Consider the following 19666-nt stretch of genomic DNA (forward strand, 5'->3'; position numbering starts at 1 on the left):
TTAAATGAGACAGGTGCATTTGCACGAACCTCAGCTATTCAAGGGATTGAGGTAGAAGAATTACAAGTTCAAAGCCCGTCTGGCCAACACAGCGAAATCCTATCTCAAAGCAACCCCTTTCTTTTCCATGTAATGGACTTAATTTTTGGTATTACTTACAGTAGACTCACTTTCATGAGAATAAAGGTCAGGTGCCAGCCCTTCCAAGAGTAACTTAAAAGCTCTTTTCCAGGGAAACAGTATTGATGACATAACTGTCATTTAACTGCTATACATTCAATAAATCTAAGATCTGAACTGGGCATGGTGGTGCATGCCTGAAATCCCAGCACTCAGAGGCTCAGGCAAGAAAATCACTGTAAGTATGAGGCCATCTGAATTCCATAGTGTGACCCTATCCCCCCAAAAAAGAAAGAAAGATAAATCTAAGATTTAAATCTAAGTCTAGCCAGTTATCAAATCAGTATGAAGATGAAAGTGGAAATCTAGAGTCCTCTGATGCTTAGGATATTAATGACAGGCTGAATGACATGGCTTGCCTTTTTAACAAAATAATTTCATGTACATATTTTCATTTGTTCTTTACTCAGCCCTATTAAATATCATTTTGTTAAGCATTATGATCATTCTCATTTGAGAAAGGAGAAAACTAAGAAAAGAGTTATACAACTTGACCAAGACTGCAATATAACAATGACCAAGCTGGAAAAGAACCGAGATCTCCTTTCCTTTTTACAGCTATTCTGATTGCATTTATTCAAAAAGGGGTACGGTAGAGTAGAATATCTGTTAAAATACAACTACTTTATTAAACACTAGCGCTCACTCTCACCTTAGAAGCTAACAATAGCATTTTGTGTTAACTGTGTATGAGAGTGATACGATTCAGCCCACAGTTTGGCCTAGAGCACATACTTCTGCATTTTCCTTACTAAAAAGAGAAGTTCCTAATTGGGCTCTCTGCCTTTAGACACTCTCCACACCACAACTTCCAGAATGACTTTCTTAAATAGTAGCTTGATTTGTGCCCAGTGTCTCAGTCTTACTTTCCAGGCCTTCCAAAATTTGTCACAAGACATAGTTCCCCATTATTCTTCATTAGGCCCTGCACACTAAGAGAACTGACCTCTCCCTGTGAACAAGACATGTCATATGTTTCTGTCTCGCTACTACTTTCTTATGATGTACACCTTCAGCCCAGAAATAGTCTTCCCTATTCACACTACCAAATTCATCATCTCTTCAAGATCCTACTCTTCTAAGAAATCTTATTTAATCCTGTTTCTTCTCAGAACTCCTGCATAACTTCAGTTAGACCTCCCTAATGGCAATTATAATACTCCATTTGTGTTAGTTATTTTTGCCTATGAATTAGTTGCCTACTAGATTAGAAACACTCAGTGAGTGAACAGTTGAAACTTTCTGTCTCATATGTTTCTCTATGGAGTACCCTGCATGAAAATAGAAATTATATATGTTTTGCTGATTTCTATATATTTAGTACTTGTCACAATGTACTTATTAACAATAAATTTTGTTTAAAGAAAAAATTAATGCAAGTGGCAATAGGTATAGGGTTTAGTTGTTTTGTATCAAATAGGAAATCAGTTGGGATACAGAATAGTGAAATTAGAAAAAATCTTAGTGCCGGGTATTTAGTTCAGTGGTACTACGCCTGCCTTGCAAGCACCAGGTGCTAAGTTCAGTCCCTACTACCAAAAAAGAAAAAATCTCTATGTGTAAATGGGCGCAGAAAAACTATTAAATTATTCAAGTTATCTTCCCATTAAGTTCCCCATTTCCACAGGCTTTTTTCTTGCATGGTATAAATTTCCATGCTGCACTACATACCAAGTCAGGCAATAGAAGCAGGGTCAGACTATTGCCAAAAGACTTTTGCTAAGCTGTACCTTGCACCTGGGCTAGTTGACTAATATGTGTATGGTAGAATAGTTTTTATTTGTAGGGCCCAGAAAGACTGCTGATGTGAAGCTGTGGGTAATGAAAATGACAAAACTGAGTGAATCACTGGACAGACTATGAAACAGGTGAATAGAGAAAGGATGCTCTATCACCCTTTCAAAAGGACAAATCAGTCAGACATATCCTTTAAGAGCATAAGCCTTTTGCCTTGCCACCTATACCTTGTGCATAAAACACAAGTAGTTGACATAAACCCCAATCCTATCAAGACTACAGTGATCACAGATTCTAGGTGCTCCCAAAGCCCATTAGATACTATTCCGCAGTCAGGGTACCTCACAGGTCTATTCAGGAAAAGAGAAATCGGAAACATTACTCACCAATAACAATGAAGTGTAGACAGTCAGTATCCCAAATAAACTCAGCATCAGAATGGACCAGAAGAACCAGGATCCTGTCAGTAGAAAAACGACCCTGGAAAAAAAGTGTTTCAATCCTTAAAACACAGCACAAATCAGTAATAATATCTGCATCAAATATGGGGAAGAGACCAGATGAGAAGAAGGATAAGAAAATGGAAGGACATAAGAAAAGCACTTTGTGAACACATCTATAAAAGCATTGGAGATAATTTCTTGAGTTTTAACTTTGTTCTACAGGCAGTTGGGTTCATCAGTGTCCTCTCTATAAGTGGTAGGATTTTTAAAAGTTACTGAGAACATGACTTTAAAAATTATGCCCTGTTTGAAATACAACACAGAAATTCTTTAATACCAAAACATAATCCCATAAATTTACTGCCTTAACAAAACTAATAATTTCTATTTTGTCAGGTTCCTTATCCATGTGCACATATATTTTCTTACATAATAGCAATAACTCCATATTAATTGCTCTGTTCTGAGTAAAAGAACAGGGTCCTTTAAAACAGTCCCTAAAGTACTATAGAAAAGAAAAATTGCTAACAATTTGTTAAGAGTAACAATGTTATTTTTGGTGTAGGTATTACATGTCAAAGAATTTATGCTTTTCCTTTGAAGGTAACAGAAATTGTTTCCTGTCCATATATGAGAAATGCACATTAAAACAACACTGGGATATCCTACTTCAGAAAGAATGGCTGTCATCCAAAAATCAAATAATAAATGCTGGTGTGATTGGAGGGGAGGCAGGGACAGGGAAGGAAGGCTTCTACATTGTTGATGGGTGTGTAAACTGGTACAACCACTATGCAAATCAATGGGGAGAAGCCTCAGAAAACTAAACATAGAAATTACATTCAATGCAGCTATTCTCTCTATGTGTATCTTCCCCAAATAGTAAAGATATCACATGACAGTAATACATGCACACCCATGTAATATAACATCATCACTAGTGTGACTTGAGGACAGAGTCATAGGGGCCAGAATTCTGTTCATGCATGTACACACACACACACACACACACACCTCCCATTCTTCTACCAATGAAGAAAATGTGTTATGTGAACATAACTATCAATCTTAAGTTAGAAGAATGAACATCACATAGTTTGTGATAAAGGAATGCTATGTCCTTTCATGGGGAGTGAGTTGTTGTGTTTTCAGTTGTATGAGTGATAATTTCATCATGTTAGATAGAAGGCAAGGATTGGTTAATAGAAGTTTGCATAGATACCAGGCTGACAATTAGAGGACTGGGTGATGTACTAATTGGGTCAAGTTTAGTGGAGCAAAAACTACATTTCTCAGAATTTTATCCCAGTATGTGATTGATTGAGATAGGATTAGTCACACAAAAAAGCATAAAAGAAATACTGGTGACGGCCCCCAGCCACTAGGGAGGTCTTCATGCAATGTCAGTATTTGGTGGTTCGCTTAGTCTACACGGAGCAACCCTTGGGCCCACATTCTCATTGCTCCTGACAAATTTTCTTCAGCTTCTTCAGGCCCTGGGCCAGATAAGTATGCAAATCAATGATGAAAGGCACCAGTCTCTCCCAGGTGACCCCATCAGTAAGTCTGGAGGCAGTGATAGACACAAGTTCTAGTTTATTCTCATGGTTTCCAATCTGCCCTCCCTCTGCTGCAGTCTGTTCTGGGCTCCAATGCTATTATTTCTTTACATATTGCTATTACCCTTTTTATATCTTTTCTTTTCAGACTGTATTTTCTCTTTACCCTCAAGTTCTTTACCCTTTTCTCTATATTTATGGACTTTAAAGTATGTCTCTTTCATTCTTGATATTTTTCTGACCTATCTTTTGTTTAACAAATTCTTTTATACTCAGTCTTATCTAGAACTAAATCCATTCACTGAATTCTTAATTTTTTGTTACTGCGTTTTCCTTCCTAGAATTTTAATTGTTCCCATTTTTATTTGTATTTGTATTTATTTATTTTTGAGACAGGAGTTGCCATGTTGTTCAGGCTGTCCTTGAACTCACAACTCTTCTGCTTCAGCCTACCAAGTATCTGGGACTACAAGAATATACAATGTTTCTGGCTTTGATACCCTTTACAAGAGAAAATCTTAATTTTGTCCTAGTCTGAACATGTTAAGGATAATTATTTATAAGTCTACATCTGATGCCTCAGTTATTTACATTTGCTATCAGTTATCTAGAGTTGCTAATATCTTTCTTGCTATACATTACTTCTAGCACTAATAGAATTTATCTTTGCTTAAGTGTTAGACATTGTATATTTTTAAATTGTGCTTGGTGTGGTGGCACATGCCTATAATCCCCACACTCTGCGAAGCAGATGCACACAGATCATAATTCAAGCCTAGTCTGGGCAACTGAGTGACTTAGTGAGACCTTGACTCAAAATAAAAAATAAAAAAAAGTGTGGAGGCTGTAGCTCAGTGTAACAGGCCTGCATTCAATGCCCAGTAGTGGGAAAAAAAACTTGTGTAAGTTATTTGAGACCTTGAATTACTTTATATCCACTCTGAGGAGGATTTCTGACAGATAACTAGAGATATTAGCAAGTAGCTTTTTTCTTTTTCTTTTCCCACTGGTGAGGATTTAATCCAGGGCCTCATGACAGGGCTCTATACAGAGCTGTATCTCCAAGCTGGAAATTCTATCTACTTTGATTGAGTTTCATTCTTTATGTTTCCTGTATGTCAGCTGCTGCTTCCAAAAAAATTCACCTCATGTACCAAGCTGTGTCTCTGGATTTACATATTTTTTATCTTTATCTTTTATTAGTACGTTTGCAGTACATGATGATTATAGTCCTTGTGAGGAGTTGGTACAAATAGATAACACATCTTAACTCTCAACTTCTTCCCCTTTTCCATCATCCCACTCTCTCCATCTCCCAACAGAATTTCTATTTTTACTTTTCTGAGGACTCTCCACACTGATTTCCATAGTAGTTGTACCAATTTATGCTGCCACCATCAGTGTAGAGGGTTCCCTTTTTCCCTGCAACCTCACTATTTTTGTTACTTGATTTTTTTATGATAGCCACTCTTTCTGCAGTAAGATGATATCTCAGTGTTGTTTTAATTTGCATTTTCAATGGCCAGAGATGCTGAACAATTTTTCACGTGACCTTGGGCCATTTGATACTTCTTCTGAGAGGGGTCTATTCATATCAGTTGCTCATTTTTAATTTGATTTTTTTTATTTGGGGGTTCTACATTTTTTTAGTTTTTTATATATTCTAGGTATTAGTCCACTGAAGAATAACTGGAAAAACATTTTCTCATTGTTCATGTTGTCTGATTACTCTGTTAGTTATTTCCATTGCTGTGCAGAACTATTAATCTGGTACAATCCCATTTGTTGATTCCTGGTGTTATTTTTTTGTGCATTTGGGTTTCAGTTCAGAAAGTTCTTACCTATGCCTATGTCTTCAAGAGTTTTACCTATTTTATCTTCCAGCAGATTGTTTCTGTCTTCCCATTTAGATCTTTGATACATTTTTATTTTAGGATTGTTTTTGCTAGTTCTGGAGAAATGCTACTGGTATTTTGACTGGAATTCCACTACATCTGCATATCAGTTTTGAAAATATAGCCATTTTAACAATATTGGTTCTGCCTATCCAAGAACAGTAGGTATCTTTTCATTTTCTGATACCCTCTTTGATCACCTTTTTCTAAGTGCTGTAATGCTAAAAAAGCCCTACCTGTGACTGACTGCATGAGGCTTTGAGGGAATGTCTAAATACGAGCCATAACGCTTCTGAATTTGGTCATTAATTCTAGGAGTCTTTCGGTGGAATTTTTGTGGGTCTTCTTTGTAGAGGATCATGTCATCTGCAAATAATGATAATTTAACTTCTTCCTTTCCTATATATTTCCCTTTTGTTTATTTATTCTGCCTGACTGTTCTGACTAATGTTTCAAGTACTGTATTCAAAAGGAGAGGTAATAGTGGATGTCCTTGTCTTGTTTCTAACTTTAGAGAGAAAGCTTTCAGGTTTTCCCCAATTTAATATAACATTAGACAAATGGCTTTTATCAGACTGAGACAAAAATCCTTCTAACTCTATTTTCTTCATGGTTTTTATCATAAATGGATGTTGGACTTTGTCAAAGGTTTTTTTCCTTATCAGGTAATTTTAAAAGAGAAAGCTAACCTTGGACTATGTGGGTGAGCCCAGTGTAATCAAATAAGCTCTTAAAAATCAGAATAGAAAGGCAGAGAATAGTGATAGAAGGGAAATGAGAAATCTGAAGTATGTAAAGAACTTTACACATAACTTCTAGTTTGAAGATGAAATAGGCCTCAAACTGAAAAACAAACATTAGATTCTAGAAGATGAAAATAATCCCCAGCTGACAATAGCTACAGAAAGAGGAACTTTAGTCTTACAACCACAAAGAACTCAGTTCTGATGAGAACTGAATGAATCTGGATGTGGACTGTAACTCAGAACTTCCAAGGAGAAGCTCAAGCTAGTCTGCACCTTGATTTCAGCCTTTGGTGATCCTAAGCAGAGAATCCAACTGAGTATGCCTCACTTCTGACATAAACAACTGTGAGATAATACATGGGTATTGTTTAAGGGTGCTAAATTTGTGGTAATTTCTAAGTCAGCAATGAAAAATTACCTATGTAACTTATTTGTTGCTTTAGAACCTCCTGGAGCTCACTTTTATATATACTACCTCTATTTGGTGATGGGACACTCCCGTAGGGATTCTCCCTGCTACTGAGTATGTATGTTTACATAACTTTGCATTTCAGAAATAGAGAATTAATAATAAGATGGGTTTGGGCACCAATAAAGCTCACTGTGAAGACAAGCCCGAGACCAAGACTCCACTGATCACCCAATATCCAAAAGTGCCTGGTCTGACTGATGAGCCACGGTGGTGTTTTAGGATCTCCCAGAATTGTGTATCAGTTCCGAGTCAAGTGTCCAGCAATTTCCCAAATTCTTCCTCAATGTATACCCATTCTTGTAAATGGCCAGAGGTTACTTGGAAATAACTAGATGGAAAAATGAAAGCAAACACTTTTGGCCATGTAGCTGGAACCTTTTACAAAGTTTTCCCTTCATTAAGAGCTTTTGAGTCTGTCTAGGAATTTGTTGAGGGGACACACTCTGTATTGTGGTGATTCAATTCAGACTTTTCTTTATGAGAACAAGATTCTCTACAGATAAAATCTAAGCGTGATTTTAGTAGGCTGCTTATCTAGTTCAGTTTTAGGGGCACTGTAATCAGTGAGCCAATGTCAAATGTCTTCTCAGTCAGATCATCCTTACTGTTGTATCAGCTCTGACGAACATTATGATAACCATGCTCATCTTGGTCCCTATACCCCAGGAATCCCACCAATCCCAGTGAATTCAGAGAGCTTGGTTTGATGGCAAGACTTCTGAGTGCAGTCCCTCTACTACTGAAAGTAGTCATTATAAGCTTATTTCATGAAAGTGTTCTATGGAGCCAATTGCTTGTCATTCAAAGCCTTAGCTTCCATATGTACTTGATCACAGGTACCTATAAGTGATGAGTAAATATTTTACCACTGCAAGCTACAAACAACCACTGTCTCCTTTACCACTGGAAATAGGCCCTTTAAATCTTAAGTGTAATCAAATCAGAGAACTAGATAATGAAGAATCAACTTAAGGTTCTATTCCTCTAGAACTGTTAAATTATTGTATCTCACAATAAAACAAATAACTCAATTAAAAATGAGCAAAGGACTTATAGGCATTTCTCCAAAGAAAATATACCAATGGCCAATATGAAGAGATGTTTACCATTAAAGCTATAAAAGGAGGGAAGAAAGGAAGGGGAGGGGAGAATGGGAGAGAGAGGAAAAGTGATGGTTGCCAGGCATTTGGGGGAGGGGTGGGTAATTTTTCAATGGATGAAGAATTTCACTTTTGATTCTGCAAAATGAAAAGATTTCTACAATTGGATGGTATTTGTTACAAATAATGTATAAGTACTTAACCACTCAAGTGTACAATTAAATACTGAGATGGTAAATTTAATGTTACATGTATTGTACTACAATTTAAAATAAATTTTCAAAATGCATTAAAACTTCCAAAACAAAAAAACCTCAATAACTGTACCTCTAAGGGTTTGATTTTTTTTTTTTTTTTTAGGTACCAGGGATTGAACTTGGGTCCTTGTGCTTCCAAGGCAGGCCACTAAACCACTGAGCTAAATCCCCGGCATCTAATGGTTTGATCAGAGCAGAACTACTATGAGTGATACAGAATAAGAGATCTACTGCAAGGATTCACTTTTATAAAATTATAGGAACTTACAGAAAAATCTGTGCAAGAGGTTGTCTCCCCTACATCTGGTATTGGGCCTTAAATGACTATATGTTAGTCAGGCTGTGATTAAGGAAGAAAAGTTGGACATGAAGTAAAAAGAGCAAGGACAAAGTAAAATCTCCACAGATGAACTGAAACTCACAAAGACAAATTCAACTTGCAACTGACCTTTGTCACCTCTAGCCTTAATGGCATAGGCAACATATAGAATCTAGCACTCTTTGCCACGAAGTTGAATAAAAACTTGGTTCAAGACTCAACAGGGTAAGAGATTGGTGGAAGTTGGGGGAGTTGCAGATCCAGGTGGTTCTCACAACTACAAGTAAATTTGTAGATCAGAAATAATGTATGTGTGCTGCCAGCTTATTGCCCTTCAACCTGCAAAGTTGCTGTCTCATTTCTGCTTCCTAAGTTTTGGGCCAATTTGTCTTGAAATTGCAACCATGCCAGGAAGAGAAATGAAGATATTGCTTAGGTAAATTGACAACAAAAAAGACACAGAAAACCACAGACTTAAGAACTTTAAGCATAATAAAAATAAAGAAAACCAGGGGCTGGGGATTTAGCTCAGTGGTTCGGTGGCCTGCCTTGCAAGCACAAGGACCCAAGTTCAATCCCCGGTACCAAAAAAAAAAACAAGAAAAGAAAAGAAAAACACATCCATGGGTGTCATAATAAAATTACTGAAAACCAAGTACAAAGAAAAATTTAAAGCAGAAAGATAAAAAGACATATTACCTTCAAGAAAACAAAAAATAGACTGACAGCAAACTTTTCAACAGAAAAAAACCAAGAAGATATTAGAATAAGAAATTCAAAGTGCTAAAAGAAAAACAAAACTTAGATGGGTAGAATTCTCTGCCCATCTAAAATACCCTTCAAGGATAAAGATGCAATGAAGCCACTGTCATAAAAATATAAACAAAGAAATTCTCAAGGACAGATTCTCATCAAAGGATATTCTAGGGGGTATATTTTATGCAAAAAATGATCCTAGATGAAAGATTAGAGATGTACAATGAAATAAAAATCATCAAAAAAGTGTAAATCCTTAGTCAGTGATGGTGAACCTTTTAGAGCTTTCAGTATCAAACAGCTGGCTATGGCGCAGGTACCATAGGTTCGCCACCACTCACTTAGGTCAATCTAAATGCATATTAGCTATGCAAAACAACAATAATAATGTCATATATGGCTTAAAATATATAAGATTAAGATATATGATGATAATTGTTTACAAGTCAGAAGGAGGTAAATGAGGTATTATCCAGGGAAAAAGTTAATACATTAATATTAGAGTTTGATGAGTCAAATAATATATTGTAATTTCCAAAGAATGCAAAAAAAGATAGCAAGAATGGATAGTATAGAAAATGAGGTATACTTTCCAACTAAAAAGGAGGGAAAAATAAGGAAAAAGACAAGGATATCCATTCTCACCCCTCTTACTTAATATAGTTCTTGAAATTTTAGCTAGAACATCTAAGCAAGAAAAAATATTTCAAGAGATACAAATAGGAAAGGAAGAAGTCAAATTATCTTTCTTTGTAGATGATATGATCCTATACTTAGAAAATCTACCAAAAGATCTACCAAAAGGCTTTTAGAGATGATTGTGAATTCAGCAATGGAACAGGATACAAATCAACATGAAAAAAAATCAATAGCTTTCCTATATGCCAATAATAGACTAGCTAAGAAAACAAACAGAAAACAATTCTACTCACAATAACTTCAGAAAAAATATCTAGCAAGAACATCAGGGTAGCTTAGTTGTAGAGTACTAACACTAGCATGCACAAGGTCCTGGGTTCAACCTCATGTACCAAAGGAAAAATACCTAGGGATTGTCTAACCAAGGAAGTAGAAGACCACTACAATGAAAACCTCAACACTAACAAATAGCAAAATTTAATACTGTCAATATGGTCATATTATCAAAAGTGATCTACGCAGTTAATGCAACAACCATCATAATGCCAATGACATTCTTCACAAAAGTAGAAAAAACAATCCTGAATTCAAAATACAAAATAGCCAGAATAGCCAAAGCAATTTTAAGCAAAAAGACCAAGGTTGGGGGCATCATAATATTTAATTTCAAATTATACTACAAAGCCATAGTAATAAAACCAGCACAGCAGGAACATAAAAATAAACACATAGATCAATTTGAATAGAACAGAAAGCACTGAAATAAACCTATGCAACCACTGCTATCTAATTCTGGAGAAATACATGTCAATGAAAAGACAGCCTCTTTAACAAATGATGCTGGAAAAATTGGATATCTACTTGCAGAAGATTGAAACTAGATGACTATCTCTCAACTTGTACAAAATTTGATTCAAAATGGATCATAGACCTACATATAAAACCTGAAACTTTGAAACTGATAAAAACATATGGGAGACACTTGAAGCCATAGGCACAGGCAATGATTTTGTAAATAGGACTTCACTAGCCCAAGAAATCAACAAATGGGACTAACTACATCATATTAAACAGTTTCTGTACAGCAAGGAAAACAGCTAGCAGAGAGAAGACATGGCTTACACAGGGGGAGAAAATCTTACCAGCTGCTCTTGTGACAGAAGATTAATATCTAGAATATATGATGAATTTAAAAACAACACTAAAAACTCAAATAGTCCAATAAATAAATGGGCAAATTAAATTGAACTGACATACCTCAAAAGAAAAAGTACAAATGGTCAACAAATATATGAAAAACTATTTAACTACTTGAGCCATAGGAAAATGCAAATCAAAACTAACAGTGAGATTCCATTTCAGCCCAGTCAGAATGCCTATCAAGATACAAAAAACCAAAATAAATATTTTATTTTTTTATTTATTTTTAAATTAATTTTATTGGTACATTTAAGGTATACAATGTAATGACATTCATCATTGGATATTTGCACCTTTATATAATCCATCTTGGTTCTTATTTTTTCCCCATTCTCCTGTCCTCCCTTCAACCCCTCCACCCTCCCTATCTACAAAGACTTTGTTTTTTCCATTTTTTCTTTTTCTCATGGTAATTCCATTCCCATATTTCTTTTCCATTACCTTTCCCCTTTCCCCTTCCCCTTTGCCCTTTTCTTCCTATTTCACATTATCTATTATACCTTTTAATCCTTATTTATACTTTCAGTTTCTCCAGCCTTGAGAAAACAATCCAAACACTCATTTGGAACATGAAGAGAACTAGAATAGCAAAAGCAATTCTAGGCAATAAAGACATGGCAGAGGGTATCACAATGCCCAACTTAAAACCATACTACAAAGCTACTGTGATAAAAATAACATGGTACTGACAAAGAAACAGATATGAGAACCAGTGGAACAGATTAGAAGATGCAGAAACAACTCCAGACACACTCAGCCACCTCATCTTGACAAAGGAGCCAAACACCCTCACTGGAGGAAAGATAGATACCCTCTTTAATAAATGGTGCTGGAAAAATTGGGTTTCAACATGCCAAAGATTAAAACAGGACCTATTATCTCTCACCATGCACTAAACTAAAATCAAGATGGATTAAAGATGTAAACATTAAAACAGAAACACTAAACCAGCTGGAAGAGAGGTTAGATAGAACTCTTGAAGACATTGGTGTAGGAAAAGATTTTATGAACAAAACCTCAGTTGCCCTTGAACTAGCACAAACAATCAACAATTGGTTCTCTTCTTATTAACAAGCTTCTGCACAGCAAGAGAAACCAGTAAGAGTGTGAAGAGACAACCCAAACTGTACTATCTACCCAGAATGTACCAATAAATTCAATTAAAAAAAAGAGACAACCCAAAGTGTGGGAAAATTTTTTTATCAGCTCTTCCTCAGACAAAGGCCTACTATCTAGAATATATAAAGAACTTAAAAAAAATCAGACCTCCCAAATTTAAAGACCCAATCCACAAATGGCCATCTGAAATGAAAAGATATTTCTCAGACAAAGATGTAGAAATAAAGAATAAACATTAAAAAAAAAGGAATGTTCAGCATCACTGGTCATTCGAGAGAAGCAAATGAAAACAACTCCAAGATTCCACCTCACCCTAGAAAGAATGGCTGCTATCATGAAATCAACCAATGACAAAACACAATAAATATTGGTGAGGATGTAGCAGGGAAAGGGATGTTAATTAGTAGAGCCACTGTAGAAATCAGTATGAAAGTTTCCCAAAAAACTAAAAATAGAGCTACCCTCTGATCCAACGATATACTGCCCATGGTATACCACTCTGAAGCAGTTTAAAGTCAGCACACTATAGAGATGACATATAACATAACTGCATTTACTGTGGCACAATTCACAATAGCCAAGATATGAAACCAGCCCAAGTGCTCATCAACAGATAAATGGATAAAGAAAATGTGGTATACATATATATATACAATGGAGTATTATTCAGCCACAAGGAAGAATGAAATTCTTACTTGAAGAAAAATGGATGGATCTACAGACCATATATTGAGCAAAAGAAGCCAGACTCAGAAAGACAAATATCACATTTCCCTTAATATGTGGACTCTTAAAAAATGACCAGAAAGGAGAAAAGAGACTATTATTAAACAAGAGGAAGTTAATAAGAGGAATGAGGTATAAGGATGGGGTAATGGTAGATGGATATGAAAAATATATTCATTAACCCCCCCCCGAAAATGTGAAACTTGGGAAGGCGAGTCAAGGAAAATGGGGGTGTTGTGAAAATGATCAAAATATGTTATGTACATGGACAAATTTGCCAAAATAAAACTCATTAATCTGTATAGCCAATTTTAAAAAGTGAAAAGAGAGGTAAAAATGAAATAATTAGAAAGGCTCAGGCTGTGTAGCGTTATGCAATGACACCATATGTAATACAGCCGAGATACATTTTATTGGCAGCCACTTTATGCCAATCAATGCCAACACTTATAAAAAAATTTGGATAGATGTGTTATATAATGAATTTTTGAACTTTAAAATCCTTTCTCCACAAAACAAAATTTAGAATAATTCATAACTTCACTGAGTCATTATATTTTTCAAAAATGTGAATTAAACTTTGTGACAATTTACTTGAAGAATTGAGAATTTAGAAGTTCTGGTATCTATCAGAAAATAGGAAATAATTAATTTCTGTTACCTTCAGTGTTTTAATCTGATTATTTAGGAGTATCATCCCACAGCAGGGCTCTGATACGTAACATGGATAGTATGACTTGGTTACACAAATTCCAACATCTTACTAGTCTCAAACACAGAAGATGGAAGATGTATATAAATGGAAATACTAAGTTTGATCACATAACACCATACTGCTACAGGGTTTGTACTTAAGGTACAGATCCACCCTCCCTCCCGTGCTACCAGATCTATTCAATTTAAGGTACAGCCCAGGTGGTCATCAGACCAAAGAGACCTTACATAATAAAGTATAAAAAGTGAAACTCACCAGTCAAAGCCAAAGTATTCATTGGAGGTTTCTATCCATGTGAAGAGCATGATCACAGAGAAGATAAATGCAACCACCAGGAACACACAAAAGCATTGTTCTCTCTGGGAAGAGAAAGAATTCATCTAACTTATCTCTCTTTATCCATACTACCTCAGTAACTTCTGTATACATTTCCAAAGGTCAGCACACTTGCAGCGACATAAGTGGAATAATCTCTCGTTTCTACCCCTACTGAATGCTGTATATACCTATTTTTAATATTTACAGCATTCATTACATTGACCTGTAATTATGTGTTTGCTTGTATCTGATGCCATGCTATTTCTTGATTAAGGAAAAGAAACTTTTCTAACATCTCACTATGGCCAATACCTAGCACTGCTTTTGTTTTGTTTGATTTTTCTTTCTTCCTTTGGTGGCTTGATCCCAGGGAATGCTAGGCAAGCACTATCACTGAACTTCACATATCCCCAGTGCTTTATTAAAGTATTATTTTGAGATAGGGTCTCACTAAATTACCCGGGCTGGCCTCAAATTTGTAATACTCCTCTCTCGGCCTCCTGAGTAGCTGGGCTCACAATGAGTGCCACCATGTCTGGCTCTACCAGTTTCTTAAATGTAGTTGGCACTGAACAGTCATCTGTTGAATTCCTCCACTTTTCCCTCTACCAAATGTGTTTTCCTGATCCATTCCTTAAGTAATTCATTCATTCAACATTTATTACTGTATTTGGTCACTTATATACCCACTTGGGAGAACAATGAGGAAGCACAGTTAGGGGGAAAATACTTTTTGGAGTAACTATTTAATAATACAATGTTAGGGACTTAACAAGCAATCTTCATTTGATTTATTTCTCATTAGAAGAACAGAATTAGGTATTGTTAACCTTATTTTGCAGAAAAAAACTGAGAAAGATATGTATTTGGCTTAAGATCATACAGCCAAGGAGTAGCAGGGGCAGGTTGGAACCAGGATGTCTTAGCTCAAAGCCATCATGGTGGACCTCTTTATGGGTGAGGTATTCAAACTGAGCCTTGAAGGCAGCCCCCAACACTGAAAATCATTATCCCAAAGCCACCACGCCACATGTTGCCAAACACTTCCCGAGAAGATTAGATGTGGGTTGCTATTTGATTCATAATCTTAAGTGATTCTGATCACACAAGTAAAAAATCTTACCTCTTTGGATACCATTTTAGTGTGTTGAAAACAGAAAGAATAATCCCTGTCTATCTAAACTATGAGTTTATTATAAGGCATAAGAATAAAAATTAAATTAAATTAAATTAAAAGCATAAAAAGGGCATTCTAAAAAGCTGTAAGGGGTCCTATGCATATCCAGGCAGCAAACTACCATCCTCTGAGTGTAGAAGGGTAAAGAGCACAGATGACTCAAGTCTTATACATATTCTTTACATGAAACTTGGGTGGAATTTTAATAACAGATCATGTCACTCTCCTGCTCAAAAACCTTCCAGAGCTTCCTATTGTGTTAAAATGTTACCCAGACTTCCTCCACAGCCCACACTCCTACACCATGAGCCCCTTCCCTTTCCCACCTTATCCCCATCCTATTTATTTATTTAGTTATTTACTTACTTACTTATTTTGGTACGGAGGATCAAACTCGGACCTTGCACTTGCAGCGCAGGTGGCGGCACCACTGAACTAAATCCCTGCCCTCACCCTTCTATTTTATGCTCGATTTCTGGAGTCCAGCCACCCTGGCCACCTTTCTGTTTCTAAAACTAACCAAATATGTTCTCACATCAGGAGCTTTGTACTTACTAGTTCCTCTGCTTGGAATACTTTTGCCCCTAGGTGTACATAAGGCTGGCTCTATCTCTTCATTTAGGAGATAGATCAAAGGACACATTTTCAAAGAGGTCCTCTCTTCCTATATCAAGTTGCTAATATATTTTCCTACTCTATTTTAATCTTAAAAGCTCTTATTACTACCTGAAAGCATTTTCTTCATTTATTGTTTATTACCTAAGTCATTTTTCAAGGTCCAGGGCTTATGCTGTCTCAGTCAGAGTAGCATATATTGTTTAATACATTTTTGTTAAATAAATCAATTTCCATTTTCTTACTCTCATTTTTACCATGCTGGTTGGAAAATATCCAAAGGCTCCCAAATGTTTATTCAATAAAGTTCAAATATTTTATTCTGGCATAAAGATGCTTTATAATTTGACCAAGCCTTTCCAAACCTACTACTTATTATTTATTCCCTTACATATCCCTAAAGTCAACACTGGAAATTCATTTCTCCCTCAACATATCATTGTGCTTCTCTACCTCTGGACTTTTCCCTATCTTATTCCCTTCACCCAAAATCCCCTGTGCTATCATTTCTATAAGTCACTTCCACAAAGTCAATGACTCTAAGAACAGCTATGATAATAACATTTCGTGAGTAGTAATTGTGTGCCAAGAAAAATTCAAAGTTTTTTCCACAAATTACTTCTTCTGTTCTCTTAACAACCATAGTTGATCCTATTGTTATTATTTTAATTATTTTAATGAGGACTCTGAAGATGATAGGTAACTTGCCCAAGATCTCACAGTGGTGGGTTTCTAATTTGGAAACAGTCAGTAGTAAGCAATAAATTGAATCTGTGTAGTCTTCCCCTAGGACACAATATCTTATTGGTGCTTAGTTATATGCTATACTCCTTCCCCTAACCATAGAGGAAACTTGAAAATTATCTAGGGACCCTAAGAGTTATCTAATTCAATTCCCTCACTATAGAGAGAGGTTCTATAACCAGCCCAAGTTCACAGTCATAATTAGAATCCATACATACTCCTAGGCCATGATTCAGGGATTTTTCCATTATATCCCACTACTTTAAATGTTATTTTTCCTATGGAACCTCCCTTTATTGTTCCCTCTATGCTCTTCTTTATACCATTTATGTAACTTTCCACCTCACATCTAAGTAATAAAGATCTGTTGAATCTATCAACTTTTTTCCATATTTATCATCATTACTCCAGTTCAGGCCACCAATATTACTTATAAGAATACTGTTATTGTTTTATCTTTGAAGGTAAAGAGGCAGAGGCCTTCCTGCACTTGTTTTGTATATACTAATACATCCACCACACAATCAAATAATCACTGCAAAACATACCTCAGACCATATCACCAGGTTAAAATCTTTAGATACCCCTTCTCTGGTGCTGGCCACCAAACCCAGGACCTCATGCATGCTAAGTTCACACTCTACCACTGGGTTACATCACCAGCCCTCTTTAGGTATTCTTTATTTTCTGTGTGGCAAAAGTCAGTTCTTAAAACCATGTAACATTTGACTCATCTCCATCTCTAACTTCATTTACCATCATGCATTTCTACTTCAACCAAAATAAACCTGCAACTCTCCAAACTCATCATGCACTTTGACTCTTCCTCCAGTACCATTTCTTCTATCATCTACAATTATACACCTATCAAATTTGTATTACCTTCCCCTTCTAAATAGTTACCTTTAGACCCTTCCTTAACTACCTCTATGTGTGTGTGTACATACAATTAAAGCACTTCTCTCACTGCAATGAGGTTGTGTGTGTACTTGACCATCCCAGTAGAATGTGAATTCCATAAGAGCAAGAACCATGCCTGAAATACCTCTGTTATCCCCTGTGACTGACTAGTTTAGACACCGAGTATCTAGACATGAGAGATACAAGAGAAAGAAGAATAAATCTGTCTTCTCCAGAAAATCTTCCTGTCTTTGTTACTTTTCTCATTTCTGAGACAAAATACCCAACACCCAAAGTTAAAAGAGGAAAGATTTATTATTTTGGCTCCCAATGTTTAAAGGCTTCAGTCCATAATTGGCTGACTTCAAGGCAGAGTAGCATGGCAGAAGGGCATTGCAGAAGAGAAACAGTTCATGGCAGGTAGAAGGCAGGAAGGCAGCAAAGTAGCAAGGAAGCAGCAAGCAACAACAATAGCCCTCTTTCTGGCCCTTATGTTCTGTCCAGGCTACTGGACACTCACATGTGAGTAAAGTAGCACTCACATCCAGGATGGGACACCCATAGTCCTAGCATACACCATGAATCAATCTCAGCATCATATCCTTAATCCCACCATCACACGCCCTAGATCCAGCCATCTCCAAAAAGTCCTACATATGACCACAAGAGGCTTTGGGAAGACATCTAGATATAAGCCACAACACCTTGCATTTATGGTCTCTTTCCTTAGGCTCCTCCTGCAAGGGATAAGAAGTTAGAAATCCAATGAGTTGATTCTTGGACCCTAGTGGAACCATATTTATAATCAAGTGAAGGTAAAAAAATTTTGGCCCTCCAGTGTACTCATCAGTTGATATCTTATACCAGAGAGCCCACCAGAGAGTCCTAGTACATGGCTTAGAGAAAGAAAGAGGCCTTCCATGAGGCTAGGACACATGCCACCATTTGGCCTTACTAGAGCTCTTCATTAGGAAATATTTAGCACTAGCTTGACCAATAACAAAGGAGCTCCTTGTTTCCCACTTGCTGTTTTGTTTTCTTTTTTCTCATGAGCAAATTTTCACTTGGAACTCACAGAGAAAAGAGAATTAAAGATTCATGCATGCCTGCAATCCCTAGCCAAAAATAACTAATTGTGCCCAAACCTCACGTTTTCTTTAAGGTCCACTTGGTGAGTAAATGTAAAAGTGAATGAATAACATAAAAGACATAATATGGAATTGGAAAAGTAAAGAATAAAAGTGAGGGATTGGGGACATAGGTCAGTGACATAGTGCTTTGCTGGCATGTATGAGGTCCTGAGTTTGATCACCAACACCATAAAATAACATAATATTAAAATAGTAAAAGTTAAAGAAAAAGAATACAGCTAATACACGTTTCAGTAAATTTAACTCTGGCTCCAGAATTGGCATAGAAATTTCATGGAAGAACTGGAGCCTGAGCAGTCCCAGTCCTAGACAACTGTAATAAGCCCTTTGTGATGGCCAGGGTCCAGCCCATCTCCCCACATCTGAGAAATGTGACCCAGCTCCTTGCCATCTCTCCGTACCCGAGTGCAGCAACAGGATCCAAGTTTAGTTTTTTCCCATCGTCTGAATTTCCAGTGGCAACTGTAACAGCCAGTAAGGAAGGTGATATAGCACTTGTAACTGAAGATGCGTGCAATCTGTGGATTGCGATTTTCTTCCTCTTTTCTTCTGGATTCAATCCTGCTGACCTTTCTAGGCATGATTCACCCTTTTGCTGGAAGGACACATAAAGCAATCAGATCTATTATAACTCCTGTTGATATATCCTACCCCACCATCCTACAGAAAATCCTATTAAAGATAGATAAAGAATAAAACCCATTTACAATAAGCAATAATATACTGGATTTAGGGCAAAACATAAATCAAAGCTCCACCTTACCTTTTGTACTAACTTCTTGAGTGTTTTTTTCTTACAGTTATTGCACCATTCCAGTTTTAGTTTTCTCATCTCCAAAATGGAACTGTATTCCTATCCTAGCCAATTCATAGATGCTAAAAGCATCAAATTCAATGA

General features: G+C 36.4%; 1 protein-coding gene across 1 annotated transcript in view; it reads right to left on the reverse strand.

Annotated features, from left to right (window-relative positions):
- Positions 1–19666, reverse strand: part of Gdpd4 (glycerophosphodiester phosphodiesterase domain containing 4) — a 101799-nt gene that overhangs the window by 63143 nt on the left and 18990 nt on the right. Inside the window, exons 2-4 of the mRNA XM_033764239.1 lie at positions 19170–19363; positions 14119–14222; positions 2304–2397 (exon numbers count right to left, since the gene is read on the reverse strand). Of these exons, the coding sequence (XP_033620130.1) occupies positions 2304–2397; positions 14119–14222; positions 19170–19349 (378 nt within the window). The 5' untranslated portion in view covers positions 19350–19363. The remainder of the gene's footprint in view (positions 1–2303; positions 2398–14118; positions 14223–19169; positions 19364–19666) is intronic.

This window comes from Fukomys damarensis, unplaced genomic scaffold (genome assembly GCF_012274545.1).
Source record: "Fukomys damarensis isolate Sample0158 unplaced genomic scaffold, DMR_v1.0_HiC HiC_scaffold_16, whole genome shotgun sequence".
Classification (NCBI taxonomy): domain Eukaryota; kingdom Metazoa; phylum Chordata; class Mammalia; order Rodentia; family Bathyergidae; genus Fukomys; species Fukomys damarensis.